The sequence below is a fragment of the Salvelinus namaycush genome, chromosome 2 (genome assembly GCF_016432855.1).
Source record: "Salvelinus namaycush isolate Seneca chromosome 2, SaNama_1.0, whole genome shotgun sequence".
NCBI lineage: Eukaryota > Metazoa > Chordata > Actinopteri > Salmoniformes > Salmonidae > Salvelinus > Salvelinus namaycush.
The window spans coordinates 72624544-72642800 of record NC_052308.1 but is presented as its reverse complement, the minus strand read 5'-3'; the positions used below and the strand labels follow the sequence as shown (position 1 = coordinate 72642800).

General features: G+C 44.0%; 1 protein-coding gene across 1 annotated transcript; it reads left to right on the top strand.

Annotated features, from left to right (window-relative positions):
• Positions 1 to 2313: 2313 nt before the first annotated feature.
• On the top strand, positions 2314 to 9911 carry LOC120027998 (nucleus accumbens-associated protein 1-like). The gene is made up of 8 exons (XM_038973108.1): positions 2314 to 2459; positions 2843 to 3085; positions 3772 to 3990; positions 4555 to 4966; positions 8317 to 8436; positions 8727 to 8898; positions 9058 to 9155; positions 9321 to 9911. The coding sequence occupies exons 1-8, from the start codon at positions 2334 to 2336 to the stop codon at positions 9638 to 9640; spliced, it is 1710 nt and encodes a 569-aa protein (XP_038829036.1). The 5' UTR covers positions 2314 to 2333; the 3' UTR covers positions 9641 to 9911.
• Positions 9912 to 18257: the final 8346 nt, after the last annotated feature.

The following is an 18257-nucleotide window of genomic DNA, read 5'->3' as shown; positions in this document are numbered from 1 at the left end:
TTGTTATCCAACCGTCCGCTCTTTCCGTCGCCCCCCGGCCCGTGCCAGCCCGAGCGCTCCGAATCTCACGGGGCAAAGATACTGGCACAAAACGGGGCACGGACAGCTCTCTGCCCACTCCGTCTGGCTGTTCTACCGCTGTTCAAGCCTCTAGTCTTCCCTTGGCGGGCACCGTCGAGTCTCTCCCGCTATCCTTCGATGTGAGATTGAGCTATTAATGATTCATCGAAGTACAGTATATTCCGTTTAAAGTTAATATTATTCGTGCTCTTGGGAGGCTAGCTACATAATATAGCCACATGCCGGTTGATGCAAAGTAGATTCCTTCATTTTTGACTCTTTAAAGCAAATGTTTTCAAGTAAATAAGCAAATGCTTTTACTTGACAGTGTTCAATTGATGACTTGGACGTTCAAGAATTTGACATTTTAATTTGGTTAACATCAAATTAGCATTAGCTTTTAGCTTGCTACTTGCTAACTGTGGCTACCTTTTCACCTCCCAAACCAGGAAATTGAATATCATAGTATTTGATTGATTGATTGTTGGCTACAGCCATGCCTATCATCTATATAAAAATATTTTTACATTTGTATTTGATTAGATTGCTGAATGTGCGCTTATTAATTGATCTTATATGCTTGTACAAAATAAAAATAAGGTGGCATCAGCAAAAAATAGCATTTAGTTTCTTAACCCGTAATATAATCCTGTCTGACTAATCGGTTTGTGGTGGTGTGTTGTTTTATAATGTTACGGCTGGGGGGGTTAGAGGTTGAATAAAGTATACATATTTTTTCTTTCATTAATGTAAAACTTCAATTCAGGTGGCAAAATATGGAATTTTATTCAGATTATGTAATATTATTGTCCCTCACATAACCCTGACATAAACATTGTGTGGTGGTGACGTGTGGCCATATAATGTTACTGGTAGGTAGAGGGTTAGAGGTCAAATCAGTTAAATTAACTGCCTTTATGTTCTTGGATGTTGTGTCACAAGAGGAAATGGAACCTAATGTGATGATGGGTTTAGGTGGTCGTTTTGATTGGTTCTGTTCTGCATTCCTCCTATCAAAATTAACCAATATGTTCTCAGTTTGCTGATAAGGAAATGTACTAGGCTAACTATAAAGTTCAACCTGTTTTAATTGTTAGTTGTGAGAATAATTATTGAAAAGTTGAAAGCGTGCTCTCTTGTGCAGTGGCAGTAGATAAATTGTTATGCATTCTTTCTCTGTTTATATAGTTTTAATGGAGAAATACATGTATATTAACTTACAGATACAAATGTGTATGCAAAGAGCAAGACCATAGATCTTAATTAGCCACGGTCCTATAAATATAAAATGTTTGTTTTTAGGCTATTCCATAGGCTATTTTCCTTCAGTTGGCACTTGAGTAGCTGTTTTTAAGGACAACATATAGGTCCGTTCATTGTTTAATCGTATGAGTGTTGATGAAATTAGCTTTGCTTGACCTTGTTATTAAATAGGCCTAATCCCCATCGGAGTGTTTTTTTATTCGCCTATTGGCTCATGGCCGTGGCCTTTCCATTGATTCCCAGTCACATGTGGTTCATTACACAGTTAGTGCTCTAAAAATAATCTAAATTAAAAGGTATCATGGTGTCTTATGTGCCGCCAGTCAGTTAAAGTTGTGGCAGTCTTCTTCAATGCAAAGTCTCCAAAAAGAATGGGAAACTTTTAAGGATTCTTTGTGGAGAGGCAAGCTTGACAGGCATTCTTTCTACTTGTGATCTGACACATCAAGGCTGGATGGCAACAAACCAAACAAAACTGAATAATTATGTAATGGAATTCTGCTGCCTTTTCTCTTGTCTCATTCAAAAACAAAACAACGAAGTAGGACAAAAGCTAGTTACCCACCGCAGAATTGGACATTTGTTATTTCAAATGAATGAGACAAACTTAATTGGCTATTTTAAAAAAAGAAAAGAAAAAGAGCTCTCTTTCTAGCGCTCTTTATTAAAGGTGCATTAGTCATCACTCTATCCCCCTCCCTCCCATCACTCTCCTTATTTCAATCCCAGTCTCTCTCCCTTTTCCCCTCTGCCGCCCCCCCTTTCTCACCTCCAATAATCAACAACAAACAGTAAGCGATCCATAACATATACCGTACATGACATAGACCTATATAACCATTTCTCTCCCTGCTATTGGACCCGGTGGTGCTGGGCTAGAGCGTTATGGCTCAGACGCTACAGATGACGACCCCTAACTTTGTAGCCTACATGACATACCCATGACATAGACAAGACCTAATAACATTTCTCTCCTTGTTATAGACCCGGTGGTGCTGGGCTAGAGCGTTATGGCTCAGACGCTACAGATGGCGATCCCTAACTTTGGCAACAACGTGTTGGAGTGTCTCAATGAGCAGAGGCTCCAGGGGCTCTACTGCGACGTCTCCGTGGTTGTCAAGGGACACGCCTTCAAGGTAGGTTTGGTTGTGTTTCGGAGGACGCATGGCTCTCGACCTTCGCCTCTCCCGAGTCCGTGCGGGAGTTGCAGCGATGAGACAACTATCCAATTGGATACCACGAAATTGGGGAGAAAAAAGGGGTTTAAAAAAAAGATAAACATCAATGTTGTTTTTGGGAGTAAACGGAACCAATCTACCGGTAACCGTTATTTACCTCATTGACAAGCCTTCAAGTTAGGGCGACAGCCTGTTAGGCTAGATTGATCTGATAATGCCTGAATTTTGATTAGGGTTAAGAACCCTGGTGAAATATTCTCTGGTTGTACCTCAAGTTTGTTTAAAAAGAAGCCTGTGTGCTGTATATGTATTCACCCCTTCCTCTCTCCGTCCCTCCCCAGGCGCACCGGGCGGTCCTGGCGGCCAGTAGCTCCTACTTCCGGGACCTGTTCAACGCTGGAGGGAAGAGCAGTGTGGTGGAGCTACCCCCGGCCGTCCAGCCCCAGAGCTTCCAACAGATCCTAGCCTTCTGCTACACAGGCCGCCTCAGCATGAACGTGGGGGACCAGTTCCTCCTCATGTACACCGCAGGCTTCCTGCAGATTCAGCAGATCATGGAGAAGGGCACAGAGTTCTTCCTTAAGGTATCTAGTGTAACCATAGCAACCTGTTTGTGCTGTCTTGCCAGCTCCTATGATCACCATAGGTAGATGTTGGGAGATAATTATCACCATAGGTAGATGTTGGGAGATAATTATCGCCATAGGTAGATGTTGGGAGATAATTATCGCCATAGGTAGATGTTGGGAGATAATTGGACTGCAACTGACAGCACAAGTGGATTGTTTCATTAGGACAGGGGTTGGCAACAGGTGTTTTCTTTTGCCCCCCCCCCAAAGTTTATAGTAAATATATATTTATTATTTTAGTTTTTGGTATAAAAAATAAACTGTAAAATCACCAGGAATTCAGCTTAAACTTAGTTTATTTTATGAAATCTGTTCCCAAGTATTCCTTCACAAAATATAAGACATGATCATGTCTCAATGTAATCAAGGTATGAAATGATTGTTATTTTTAAATCTCTTTTTGGGGCTTTGTTGTGATCAATTTCCAGTGTGCAAATTATTATAATTACCGGTATTTTCCGGCCCCCGATTTATTCGCTCCCAACAAAAATCAGCCCACGGCTGAATCTAGTTGCCTACCCCTGCATTAGGCTAAGGTTCTCCTTGTCAAAGCTTTCCAGTTCACACTTTACATAGTCTTAAATATTTTACAGATTTTTCTCCGATTTATTTACCTCTTCATTTGCATATTCTTCCTCCAGGTCTCCTCCCCTAGCTGTGACTCCCAGGGTCTTCATGCAGAAGAGACTCCGCTGTCCGAGCCCCAGAGCCCTGTCACTCAAACCACAGGGGGAGGGGCTGGGGTGGTTTCCTCGGCAGCATGTAGGCCCGCCTCCTGCCTGACACCCCTCCCCCTGGTGTTGAGGGTGAAGACGGAGCAGAGCGGGACTACGCCACAACCCACACCACAGTCACAGCAGGTGAGTTGGCCAAAAATATATAGGTTATTTGTCATAGTGGAGGAATGGAATATAAATTAAATGTTCTCAATTACTTTCCTGGTTAAAGAAAGGCAAAACAAATAAGTGTGTTCTAGAATATCTATCTTATCTGGGAGGGGATGCAATCTTCAGTGGAACGTCAGGTCTTTCATAGAGCAGAGGGGTGTACTACACAGCAGGATAAATGAGTTAGGCGGCTAACTTGCCTAAATATTCTAAAATGTCTTTATTTGAAAGATAAGCTTGAAGTGGACATAGTCTAATTGACTCAACAAGTTTAGCTTTCTTAATGAACCAGAAATTCTATAGTTATTTGTTTTTTAAAATAAAAATCCTTATTTAATTAATCCTGCTTTGTAGTATGCCCATCTGGTCAAAGGTGCAAGCTGTGAACTTCTTTGTCTCCTGTGCCATACAAGGAAGTACACAAACACTCAATGCTCAAGCATAAATGCACATGTTTGGCTGCCCTCTCACATGATGAATGGATGACAACACACTAAATAGTTGTTATGTAGCTAATCTCTTCTCTCTCGTTCTCAGCAGGAGGCCACGTCCTACTCGGTGGTGTGCAGCCCTGTCGCCAAGCGCCTGTGGGAGGGGGGCAACCGCGGTGACGGGGGAGGGGGGTCGGGAGGAGGGGGGTCCAGGAAAGCCGCCCGCTACTCTTCCTCCTCCGCCTCATCAAACAACTGCAACTCCCAAGATGCAATGGGCAGAAATGTTGTTAACCACAGTAACCATAACAACAACAACAGTAACCATAACAGCAGCAGCGTGGGGACGCCGGACGGAACGAGTCCGGGGACGCTGAGCATATACACCAGCGACTCGCCCCTTAGTTACCACGATGACGAGGAGGAAGAGGAAGTGACCGACGACAGCGCCGAAGAGCAGTACAGGCAGATCTGTAACATGTACACAATGTACAGTATGCTCAATGTGGGCGCCACAGGTGAGAGCGAGAGTTGGTGAGGTAGGAATCTGGAGGAGCGTAGTTATGGGGGGGGGGGGAATTGATAAAGTCACATATCGCAATATTATTTTGGGACGATATTATACCAATATTTGACTCCCAAGTATTTATTTAAAAAAATTATATATATATATATATACACTACCGTTCAAAAGTTTGGGGTCACTTAGAAATGTCCTTGTTTTTGAAAGAAAAGCACACAAAAGTCCATTAAAATAACATCAAATTGATCAGAAATACACTGTAGACATTGTTGATGTTGTAAATGACTATTGTAGCTGGAAACTGCAGATTTTTAATGGAATATCTACATAGGCGTACATAGGCCCATTATCAGCAACCATCACTCCTGTGTTCCAATGGCACGTTGTGTTAGCTAATCCAAGTTTATCATTTTAAAAGGCTAATTGATCATTAGAAAACCCCTTTGCAATTATGTTAGCACAGCTGAAAACTGTTGTGCTGATTAAAGAATCAATAAAACTGGCCTTCTTTAGACTAGTTGAGTATCTGGAGCATCAGCATTTGTGGGTTCGATTACAGGCTCAAAATGGCCAGAAACGAGGAACTTTCTTCTGAAACTTGTCAGTCTATTCTTGTTATGAGAAATGAAGGCTATTGCATGTGATAAATTGCCAAGAAACTGAAGATCTCGTACAATACCTTCACAGAACAGCGCAAACTGGCGCTAACCAGAATAGAAAGAGGAGTGGAGGCCCCGTTGCACAACTGAGCAAGAGGACAAGTACATTAGTGTCTAGTTTAGTACCCGCAAAACACCAGTCTCAAGTCAACAGTGAAGAGGCTCCTCTTTCTTTTCTGGTTAGGGCCAGTTTGCGCTGTTCTGTGAAGGGAGTAGTACACAGCGTTGTACGAGATCTTCAGTTTCTTGGCAATTTCTTGCATGGAATAGCCTTCATTTCTGAGAACAAGAATAGACTGACAAGTTTCTGGCCATGTTGAGCCTGTAATTGAACCCACAAATGCTGATGCTCCAGATACTCAACTAGTCTAAAGGCCAGATTTATTGCTTCTTTAATCAGGATCACAGTTTTCAGCTGCGCCACTTGGATTAGCTAACACAAGGTGCCATTGGAACACAGGATGGTTGCTGATAATGGGCCTCTGTACGCCCATGTAGATATTCCATAAGAAATATGCAGTTTCCAGCTACAACAGTCATTTACAACATTAACAATGTCTACACTGTTTTCTGATCAATTTGATGTTATTTTAACAGACAAAAAAATGTGCTTTTCTTTCAAAAACCAGGACATTTCTAAGTGACCCCCTTTTGAACGGTAGTGAATATATTCTAATAATTTGCTAGGTAGCGTTAGCCGGCTGTACCTGCACCAAAACTGTTATTTTTCATTCCATAGCTGGTTCTCCATCTCCTGTTTAAATAGTGAGCCAATGTGTTTACAGCACTTTTATCTCCGTGACACATCAAAACGTGTTTTCTCAAGGCTCCTCTTGTCTCTCTGCAGCAGACATATGGTGAGCAATATATTTTGAACATCAATTCACAATAAAACCTCTGTAAAAAATCGCAATACATATAGATTTGTGAGAATCGCAATACATATCATATCGTGATAAAATCGTATGGTGAGGTCCCTGGCAATTCCCAGCCCGAGGGGGGAGGGAGCAAGAGTGCTTCAGGTCAGAACAATAGACTGATAGATGAGGGAAGAGACGAGATTAGAGGGAACGAGTAGGCAGCTGATTGTGATCCTGATTTGGAAGAGGATGGGGAATTAGCATCACTCTCTGCTATCTGCTGTATGTTCTGTTTGCCTTTGCTTATGTCTGTACATTAATGCTAGTTGTAGGTATGTCAATATTAATAGATACATATTTAAGTGTAAATATCTGTCGTTACATGTACCCTCTCCTCCTCTGACCCACTCCGTTGCAGGATAGTGTTAGCTAGACCTGCATGTCATTATAGCCAGTTGTACACTGGGTGTACAAAACATTAAGAACTCCTTCCTAATATTGAGTTGCACCCCCTCTACTACCATACCCCATTCAAAGGCACTTCAGTCTTTTGTCTTGCCCATTCACCCTCTAAATGTCACACTCCTCCCCTTCATCTACACTGGTTGAAGTGGATTTAACAAGTGACATCAATAAGGGGTCATACTGCAGCTTTTACCTGGATTCACCTGGTCAGTCTGTCATGGAAAGAGAAGGTGTTCCTAATGTTTTGGTACACTTAACAAAAATATAAATGCAACATGCAACAATTTCAAAGATTTTACTGAGTTACAGTTCATATGAGAAAGCAAAAAAGATTTAGGTTATTTGTCATAGTGAAGGAATGAGAGAAATTAAATATAGAATGTGTTCTCAATGACTTTCCTGGTTAAATAATGGCAACAAAACAGTTCTAGATGATATATCTGTTATCTGGGAGGGGATGTGATCTTCATTGGAACATCAGGTCTTTGAAAGAGATATATATATATATATATATATATATATATATACACACTACGAAGCAGGGTCAATGAGGCTTGAAAATCAGACAATTTGAAATAAATCAATTATTTCACATGACTAGGAATACAGATATGCATCTGTTCGTCACAGATACCTAAAATTAAATGGGCCTCACAATGGGTCTCAGGATCTCGTCACGGTATTTTTGTGCATTCAGATTACCAATCAATAAATTGCTATTGTGTTCGTGTGTCCGTAGCTTATGCCTGCCAATACCATAACCCCACCAGAACCATGGGGCACTCTGTTCACAATGTTGACATCAGCAAACCGCTCGCCCACACAACGTTACAGTCTGCGCTTGTGAGGTCGGTTGGACATACTGGCAAGTTCTCTAAAATGACGTTGGAGGCAGCTTCTGGTAGAGAAATGAACAGTCAATTCTCTGGCAACAGCTCTGGTGGACATTCCTGCAGTCAGCATGCCAATTAGCACGCTCCCTCAACATGAGATGTCTGTGGCATTACTGTGTGACAAAACTGCACATTTTAGAGTGGCCTTTTATTGTCCCCAGCACAAGGTGCACCTGTGTAATGATCATGCTGTTTAATCAGCTTCTTGATATGCCACAATTCATCCACCTGACCATTATCTTGGCAAAGGAGAAATGCTCACTAACAAGGATATAAATAAGTTTGCACAAAACTTGAGCGAAATAGTTTTTTTGTGCGTATGGAACATTTCTGGGATCTTTTATTTCAGCTCATGAAACATGGGACCAACACTTTACATGTTGCGTTTTAATATTTTTGTTCAGTGTTAATGTAGCCGCGTGTTTAATGTTGCTGTGTGTAACGTGTGCCCTCTCTGTACCACCCCAGTAGCAGGCGAGCGTGTGGAGTCCCTACCGGAGCACCTCACGGCCGAGACCCGGGGCGGCAGGGGGGTGAGGCTACGCCAGGATCTGGCTTCGCTACCTGCCGAACTCATCACCCAGATAGGTACACACACAGACTTCATTTAGTTTGTAATACTATAGTGTCTGTTTTTCTTTTTCTAAAGTAATACTGTAGTTGTACTGTTGTACTCGCATGTCTGGCTCTATACACGTTGTCATTCATTTATTCATAGGCAATTGGTGGCTGCCACCTGTGTTTAGACCAGGCTCCTGTTACTGTAAAAACACTTATTGTATTGATTGATTTTTATGAATTGATTGTCAACTGCTGCCACCTGCAGCTGATGTGAAAAAGGCTTTAATACATTTGAATGGATTGATTGGTTGGTGTAGGTAACCGGTGCCACCCGCGGCTGTACGAGGAGGGTGACCCTGCAGAGAGGCTGGAGCTGGTGACGGGTACCTCCGTGTTCATCTCCCGCGCCCAGCTCATGAACTGTCACGTCAGCGCCGGCACGCGGCACAAGGTCCTACTGAGGAGGCTGCTGGCCTCTTTCTTCGACAGGTGAGGGGAGGGTGTGTGTGTTTGTTTGACTGTTGGAAAGCGTGTACATTTTGTGTGCTTGCTTTTGTGCATCGGTGCATGCGCTTCAGGCAGCATAATATTTGTTTGTGAAGACATCCAGTAAATGATACTGTGTGTATCTTTTCCATCCCCTCTCAGGAGTACTCTAGCTAACAGCTGTGGGACGGGGATCCGCTCGTCTACAAACGACCCCAGCCGCAAGCCCCTGGACAGCAGAGTACTGCACGCCGTCAAGTGTGAGTGTCACACACTCCAGTGCACAGCTTTGCTTTCACACACACCGGACAAGCCTCACACACTCAGTGCTACACCGTGTTGTAGTCATATACCTGCATTTCTTCACATCATTCCAGTGCATCTATATTGTCCGCAGCACCTAACTGTCTCTCTCCCCTCAACAGTTTACTGCCAGAACTTTGCGCCGAGCTTCAAGGAGAGCGAGATGAACGCCATTGCGGCTGACATGTGCACTAATGCCCGCCGGGTCGTCAGGAAGTCCTGGATCCCGAAGCTCAAGCTCCTCATGGCCGAGGGTGACGCCTACTCCGCTTTCCTCCAATCAGACGCCGTCAAGATGGAGGCCGATGCCCTGGGGGCGGAGCATGGGTTCGACCCAAACTCCCTGGCAGAAGAGGCGGCGGCAGCCAATAGCGATGCGGGACCTTCTTCGGGGGAGGGGTTACAAGGCGTTGTGGGCGGAGACGGCAGCACTTTGTTTTAAAGTGAGTGGGCTTATTGTGATCTTATTGGTCGATGGTCTTTGATCATTGCTCTCGGCGATACTTCCTCCCTCAGTTTTAGTTTGTTTTTTAATGTCACTTTTCCATGTCTTAATCTCTTCCCTTTATACTTGCAATTTCATTTATTATATCTGTTACATCCCTTGTTCTCTCTCTCTCTCGCCGTCCCGGACCCATGTACATAGTGTCTGCCCCCTTTTGGGTGGGAGAGAGATGAAAAGATGGAGGGATAGAGGTGCAGAAAGAAAGACGGGGGAGGTTTGTAATGTAAGTGGGGGGGGGGTCTTAACCTAGAAATATTCCCTGATCCCCATTGTAGAATCTTTTCTTGTTTTAATGTTTGTTTTTTTGTTGGCAAAGGTCCTTTCTCCTTTCCATATCGCTGAAACACATTCCCTAGGAGGAGGGGCCTTTTGGGTTGGATGGGGTCGGGGTTGAATGGGGTAGTAATGGCTGGTTTTGGGGTAATGGGGGGGGGGGGTCTCCTCTTGACTGTCTAATAACACTGTTTTGATAATGAATGTATCGGTCGTGAAGCGTTGTCAAGTCACCTGTATGTATTGTCTGTGGACAGTAGATTGTAATCGATCGATTGATTTGATTAGATTGTATTCATCAGTTTATATAGAGACTCTGGAAGTCCTACTGAAGGCTATTGTATGGGGAGGGAGTTGATATTTGTGGGGTGGGGTACGTAAAGGTTTAATGGTTGAAATAGGTATATGTATGTTGTATATTGGCAGGACTTTTGGACCCCCCCAACCCTCTCCTCTCTCCCCCCCCCCCCCGACCCTGAAATTGACCATTTAGAGGGCGGTTTTCATTCCTACTTCTTCCACTGTTAATTTGTGACTCTCTTCTCATAGTTCTTTTTCTCTCCGTGTGTGTGACCTTTGACTTGTTGCCAAGCCTCCCTGAAAAGCAGAGGAGACGTGTTACTGAAAGATGAACAGTTGGTGACTGGATGAGGAAGAAGATGCTCTGATCTGATATCCACGGTGATGATGCAGTATGATGTCCTATACGTCTACTGAATTCTGTGTAGAGAGAGAGAGAGGGACCGTTTTAAAATCATGTCAGCTCACGCCCATATTCACATTTAGAAGGAAAGTGACATATTTGTTGTCTCGCACTATTAAGCAAGTAATAACTGAATAATGTACTTGTCTTGCACTATAATACTATAATACAAGTCTTATCCAAATACTAGAATCGTCTCCATTTGACCAAGCATGAAGCTGTGGGCTAGGGTGTAGGGGCTAGGGTGTAGGGGCTGGGTTGTAGAGGCAGTATGTTAGATGTGTGTAGTGTACACAGGGTGGACCCATTCTGTATTTGGTTTCGTTATGGACTGAGGGAGGGTTGGTGTATCCTGCTAAGATGCATTCATCACACACACACGGATTAAAGTACCCTGGAGGACTAATCCCTATACATCCTGGGCGGATACAATGGTGCCAATTAAAGTAATACGACACACACACACAGTGTGTGGATGGTGACAGAAGTGTGTGTTGTCACATGCGGCAGAGAGTGAGATCCCAGACGGAGTGTGCTCACACACGCTTGGCTGACTCATTCATCCATCACTCTGGTGTGTGTGTGTGATGCTGCATCTCTCTCTCACACACACACTCCGGTGCACCCAGACTGATCCAGCCGCAGCACACTGCCAGCCTATAAACATCCCAGCTCTGTTGAACACACCTTGTGAGAAACTACAGAGAGGAGATGGACCGTGACAAGCCATGAATAACGACCAACTGTCATTCTAGCTACAGCTCATCAGTGATTGGATAAAAGATGACTGTGGCAGTTCCCATCTATCACAGTACCAGTAGGGAGCCGATGACACCACCGCCAGTATTCCATCATACAGTAGAATCATGGTGTGTCAAGGAGGAAGAACCCGTTGCCCCTAAACACTGATCTATGGTCATGTTTGCGTTTTCCCGCTAGTTGTCAAGGTTAGGGTTTGGGGAGGGCAAGCTGATCCTAGATCAGTGCTCAAGGGGTTTGTACACTGAGCAGAAGTGAGCATAGACATGCTAGTGCTATAGAAACAGTTGTTAGTGATAGCCTGGTCTCAGATCTGTTTGTAGGATCTTGCCGCCACCTTGTAAGTCATTGCGTGACAATTCCATAAGGAGTTGACAAGGGGGTAGAAACAGACTGGCACCCAGGCTAGGTTAGTGAAGCACCTTGTAATGCAGTTGGTGTCCGCGGTGGGTTCTGTTGTGATTGTCAGGCTTGGTCTGCTGTGTGTTACTGAGGTGGTCTGCTGTGTGTTTGGGGTAGAAACGCACACTAAAACACACACGCACACTGCTTTGGAGTTGAGGGTTAATCAATCGTAACACTTCCCCCACACTCTGACTGTGAACCCAAACAGACAGAGTATAGAATAAACAACTATAAAATAAACCTGGGTAAAATATAGGCTTAACATTGTCATTGTAACTCCCCCTTTCAACCAACCAACCAAAAGAAAGCCATCGAGTTGTTTTTCTATCTGGAAACTACCATTGTTTTCTTTTTTGATCAGAGCTATCTAAGTATCAGCTTTTAGGCCTGGCTTTTAAAACGGGCCATATGTTGTTTACGTTTGTAGTTTTGAAAAATATATATATGTTTTGGAGTGTTTGTATGAAAAGGCTAACTGTCAAAGAAGAGGTTTAAAAGTGTAATGGGCAGGCACTACTACAGCTTCCAGTGGACCTATTCCATTTGGCCTGGGCGGGTGGGTGGCGGGGAGGTCTGGAGCCCACCCCTCCTTTTGTTAACCACATGGTATGATCCTTGGGGACTTCACCAAGTTCTACCACTGACAGAGAGGAAGAGAGTAGGATGAGAAATTTGCACTTTTTTTTTTAATGCATTTGTCAAGCGCTGCCTTAAAGGAAAGAGTGAGTGGCTGACAGAACAGCGAGACGGAGATGAGGACAGTCTGTCTCCAGAGAGAGGGAGAGAGGGAGGATGGGATGCTTGGTTGGCTCTGTATAAAGGCATGCGTGCTGGTGTGTGCAGTTTCTCCCCATTTCTCTCTGCTGCCATATATGGAGTCATGCGTGTTAAGTTGTAGCTCTTCACGCTAACGCCTTTGACTGGAAGACAGAGAGTGTGTGTAGAATGCGCATGTCTGTGCCAGGATGAGTCTGGTTCTATGTGCTGCATACGTGTGTGTCTGGCTTCTGGAGTGGTGAATGCGCATGTCGGTGTGTGTGGGTGGTTTGGGTACGCTGCCAGCAGTGTGTGTGGTATGTGCGGCGGTAGAGAATGAGAGGAGACTGTTTGTGTCTGACTCAGTAGGAGAGACATACAGTACTACAGTCTGGAGAGGAAGGAAGCCTATAGACACACAGCATTGCTACTGGCGTTAGCACAATGACATGCTAGCTGTTCCCATAGACTTCCAGTCATTGAGCCAACAGCTGTCCATTTAAAAGTGTCTTGCAGGAATATATATATATATTTTTTTTTAATAAAATAACATATTTTGCCTCTGTGGCAATAATGTAGGAGTGGTGGGCCACCGCTGCTAAATGAATATAGATGAAAAACTGGCTGGCTCATGAGGGAGGGAGGGGACAGCATCAAACTGTTCACTAAACAAACCATTAAATCCCATTCAGAGTCCTGATCTCATTCAGCTTCACTGCTTCACTTTATGACCCAGGTCTATGGCTCTGTCCCAAAGGAAGTAGTGCACTATGTAGGTAATAGGGTGCTGTTTAGGATGTAAGCTAAATGTCTGCAAATGGCGGCCGTGTTGTGTATGTGAATGACTCGTGTGTGTGTGAGAGTGAATGTTTGTTTGGCAGGAGGAGGGGGGTGTTTGGTGTGGTAACTGTCTAAACAACAGATGGGACTGCCTGATAGGATGACTTGGTGGGTTTGTGTCGGTCCAGGTGTGTCCTTTCTTGCCTGTGTGCTGGTGTGTGTACAGTACCAGTCAAAAGTTTGGACTCCTACTCATTCCAGAGCTTATTTGTAGAATAATAGTGAAGACATCAGAACTATGAAATGACACACATGGAATCATGTAGTAACCAAAAAAGTGTTCAACAAATCAAATAAATATTTGAGATTCTTCAAATAGCCACCCTTTGCCTTGATGACAGCTTTGCACACTCTTGGCATTCTCTCAACCTGCTTCACCTGGAATGCTTTTCCAACAATCTTGAAGGAAACTCTTGAATGAGTAGGTGTGTCCAAACTTTTGACTGGTACTGTATATATGTCTCTGCATCGGGCAATGCATGTGTCTAACAACCAACCAGGCGTCCATTCCCTTTAGGAGACTGCAGGCTGACAATGTGTCTGTTTCTAAAAGTGCAGTGATGACGAAGACTAGGATGATGTTGAAGATGGTGGTCTACATTTCCCTGTTGATGGTCTCTATCTAAATATTAATACAGAGAGACACAGTCCATTTTAGATGTTTATACTAATAAGATTGTTGTTATTCCAAGTTAACTGACTTTATTTTTATGTGAAATCCCTAGACTTGAGCGGGAAGATGGGAGGGAGGGAGTTGGGAGGGAAGGAGAGAGTGGTGCTATTCTATATGTTCCTAGATACATGGTTGTTACCCTACCTCTTGCGGATGGAGGGAAGAAGAGGGAGAGAGAGGGGTGTGGTGCTTTTCTTTCTTTCTGCTTGTTTAGAGTCTGAGGACGTAGGAGGCATTGTGGCAGGCCTCTGGTACTTAACTGCAGTCAAGACGACTGAAGAGAGGGAGAAGATCCTCGTCCCATGGTCTTTTTGCAACAAAGATAAATATTTTGTTGTTTCTTTATGTAAGGGGCGGGGTGATGTAGCCTTTTCCTGGCTACCCAGACTCCTTGCTCCGGCCAAACGCTACGCCATGGATCTGACGATTTCTAGAACGCAGACACATTCAAACAGTTCTGATTGATCCCAGAAAGTGATGGGTTGGGACAGAGCCAGAACACACGTGGGTAAAGCGGCGTTTTCAAAATGTGTCAGTGGCTTACTCTGATTGGTTCGAGATGCTCCAATCGGTAATGACTTTGTTTTGTACAACACCCCTCATGGTGATGTCACCACAACCGACTTCAACGATGGCTGTCTGACTGAAGTATGTAGTGAGTCGTCAGGCAGACAGCCTGGAAATCCAGACTTTCATTATAGCAGAGCTGAAATCAATCCCCTATTCCCTGTACTACTTTTGACCAGGGTCCATAGGGCTCTGGGTTGGGCTCTGGTCAAAAGTAGTGCAATATTTTTTAGGGAATAGGGTGCCATTGATTTCCAGGCTAGGGGGCCAGGGGTGTCTGTGGTTACGTCCCAAAATGGCACCCTATATAGTGCACTACTTTTGGCCAGAGTCCTATAGGATGCCATATGGGCCCTAGTCAAAAGTAGTGCACTAAATAGGGAATAGGATGCCATTTGGGATGCACACCATGTTTGTCTTTTTTTTAATGACTTTTATCAAGTCCAATGCTACTGAGAGAGGGGACAGGAGAAGGAGGAAAAGGAGGATGAGTGAGTGAGGAATCATGTAGAAACACTGGCCAGGCACACAACTTCTAAATGCGGCTGGAAGTTGTTTCGCGGGGCCAGAAATGACATTTAAAAAATGCTAGAGACCATATTTTAGAAAAGAGCTTTGTAGAAAATGTTATTATTACGTTGCTGTTTTTCTGTTTATACTTACCAATGTTTTTATTTCTACAGATTTAAATAGTGTACTGTATAGCTGCTTTCACCAACGCTAGTATTTACACACTAACGTTGCTAGGAATTAGCTTGTAAAAAACGGAATAGTCCACCGGAAGCCAGAAGTTAATTCAATTTCAACTTTGTCTGTAGGGTTGGTCTTTATGCAGGGGGGAAATGGAGAGAAAAACCAGAATGGAACGTATAATTAAAGGTCTGTTTGGAGACCCTATGCAGTTCCTCAGGGACTTCAGTTCCTCTCTGTTTACCTCATGTCAAAATAAAAGTCCCTCACAAGTTCTTGCCTTTTTTGTGCAGGTATGGCGCATGTGCCAGACTTATTTTTTATTTTGACGTGAGGTAAGCAGAGAGGAAGTGGGACTACAGACCCACGTTTGGACAGGGTTTAAGTTATGTTCTACTAAATGTTTTTGCTTAATTTCCCCCCTGCATAAGGGCCAACTCTACAGACAATCGGCAGAGTAAGTTGAAATGTCATTTTATTTCACTCCTGTCTTCCGGCTGACTATTCCGTTTTATGGCAAGCTAATTCCTAGCAACGCTAGTGTGTAAATACTAGTGTTGCTAAGAGAAGCTATGTACTGTAGTGTTTTAGGTCCTGATTACTAATTCAAACATTAACACGTTTTAGAAACTTGTCAAGTGTTCTGTCATTAAGAGGAAGTCGAACTCTGAAAGTGTAAAATAGTAGAGAAAGAGATCCACATATTTTTTGCATTGTGCTGTAATGAAGAGGGGGCAGTTTTGATGCTGGACACGAGAAGGGGTGAATACCGTGCTGAAACTGCATTGTGTACTTTTGGGAGGGCGGGGAGAGAGGGTTGGTTGGTTGACAGACAGACTGACTGACGGATGATGGACTGTGGAAGCACCACTAGCTGGTATGTCAGTCTCTCCTAAGGGACTATATCTCTTAAATTCCTTACTAGGAATAACCATTTATAATATCCATCAGACTTTTTTAATGTTCTTGTACATTTCCTTGAAACCCAGAATTCCCTGGAAGTTAAATTAGCTTCCGCCTTCACTTGACCGTGCTTGGCTCTTGTCTCATGTGGTCCAGCTCAGTTGGTAGAGCATGGCGCTTGCAATGCCAGGATAGTGGGTTCAATTCCCGGGATCACCCATACGTAAAATGTATGCACGCATGACTGTAAATGGCTTTGGATAAAAGCTAAATGGCATATAATGACAAGTGTCCCAGCCAGGGAAATGTTGGTTGGATTGTAATCTCGGTTACCCAGAAGTAACATTATTGCCGAAAATTGTCTGTCCACAAGAGAATAGCTGGATTGTGATGCTCATAAAGTGCTCGCCCACCTGGTGTCTGGTGTTGGTACTACAACTCAGAGGGGGGGGGGACTTCTTGCGCTGCCTGGTATTACCATCATCCTAACGATAGAGGGCAGCGTAATGTTACATCAGTGAGACAGTGGTTGAGCTTTGCTTTCTGTCTCGACTTGTCTTGTATTCTTTAATTCTACATTCAAAAAGACCTGTCAGTATTTGCTTTGGGGATGAAGTCCCCATTGTGTTTAAGACCAAATATTTTGTCAGTTGATCCCCATAGCTAACGTAAGCTCTGCTGGAGTCAATACACAGCGACAAGTAAATACTTATTCATAGCCTATATCCTGACAGGAATACATTGCTTCTTGTCTTTGTCATGCTCCATGTATCTACCCGTCTGTCTTCCCATGAGCAAATTACTTTGAAATGACGTTTTATAATACGCAATTTCAATGTCTTGTGCTCACTGGGTTGCTTCTTGTCGCTACCTGGTTCCACTCGGCACCACAGACGAATAAAAGGGAAATAGAGAGGGTGAAATAATCTCTAATAAAGCACCTTTGGGTGAGCGCTAACGGTCCGGTATAGTAGAGACCGCTAGCCAAAGCCTCGGCACCTTGTCAACACGTTCTCTATTTAGTCCCTCTAGAACAGTCTGTGGAGTTGTATTTGGTGGCAGAAGTGTGATCCGGGCATAGAAATAGAATCTATAGAACGGACCCCCCCATTCAAGTCAATGATGGCATAATGGGTTAGGCAGGCGTACTCAACTCTTACCCTACGCGGTCCCGAGCCTTCTGGTTTTCTGTTCTACCTAATAATTAATTGCACACACCTGGTGTCCCAGGTCTAAATCAGTCCCTGGTTTTAGAGGGGAACAATGAAAACATTCAGTGGAACTGGCTTCCAGGTCCAGAGTTGAGTTTGAGGGGGTTAGAGGTTCCAAGCCCGTTCTATGTCGATGGGTCCAGGGTTGTGTTCATTAGGCACCAAACGGTGGAAAACTGACAAGCGTGGAGGGACTACCCCGAATTTGTCCAATAGGAAGCTCTAGTTTTTGTTGCGAAATTTTGTCCGCTGCGAAATGATTTGCTACGCTGTCTACTAATGAACGGGGGGAAATCAACTCTTTGTGGGGATGATTTTTTTGTTTCATTTATTTCCGTATTTTTTATTATTCCTTTTCATTTTGTGTTTTCATTTGTTGTTGCTGTACCCACCACAACCCCCCCCCCCCCCCCCCCCCGGGCAGGTTCTGGGGGGTGGTGACCAACCAACCAACACGTAGGGAGGTTATCCCCCTGGTCACATGGTCATGTAACTCCCTGGGTCCTAGTGACCAGACTGTACATCTCTTCTCTGCAGAGGGAGGAGAGGGGGTGGGAAGCCATTCTATCACTATAGGAGCCCCCCCCCCCTCCCAACCGGCGCTCTCTGCATGGCAGGCTATAGGTAGAAGTTAACCCCTTTACCACAGCTCTAGAACCAGATTACCCTATTACAATCCTAATTTTAAACATGATGGGGATAAATAAGATCTGACCTTAGACCAGTGGTAAGGGACAAGGCCATTTCTGCTTGCATTGTGGCCTGTCAATCCTT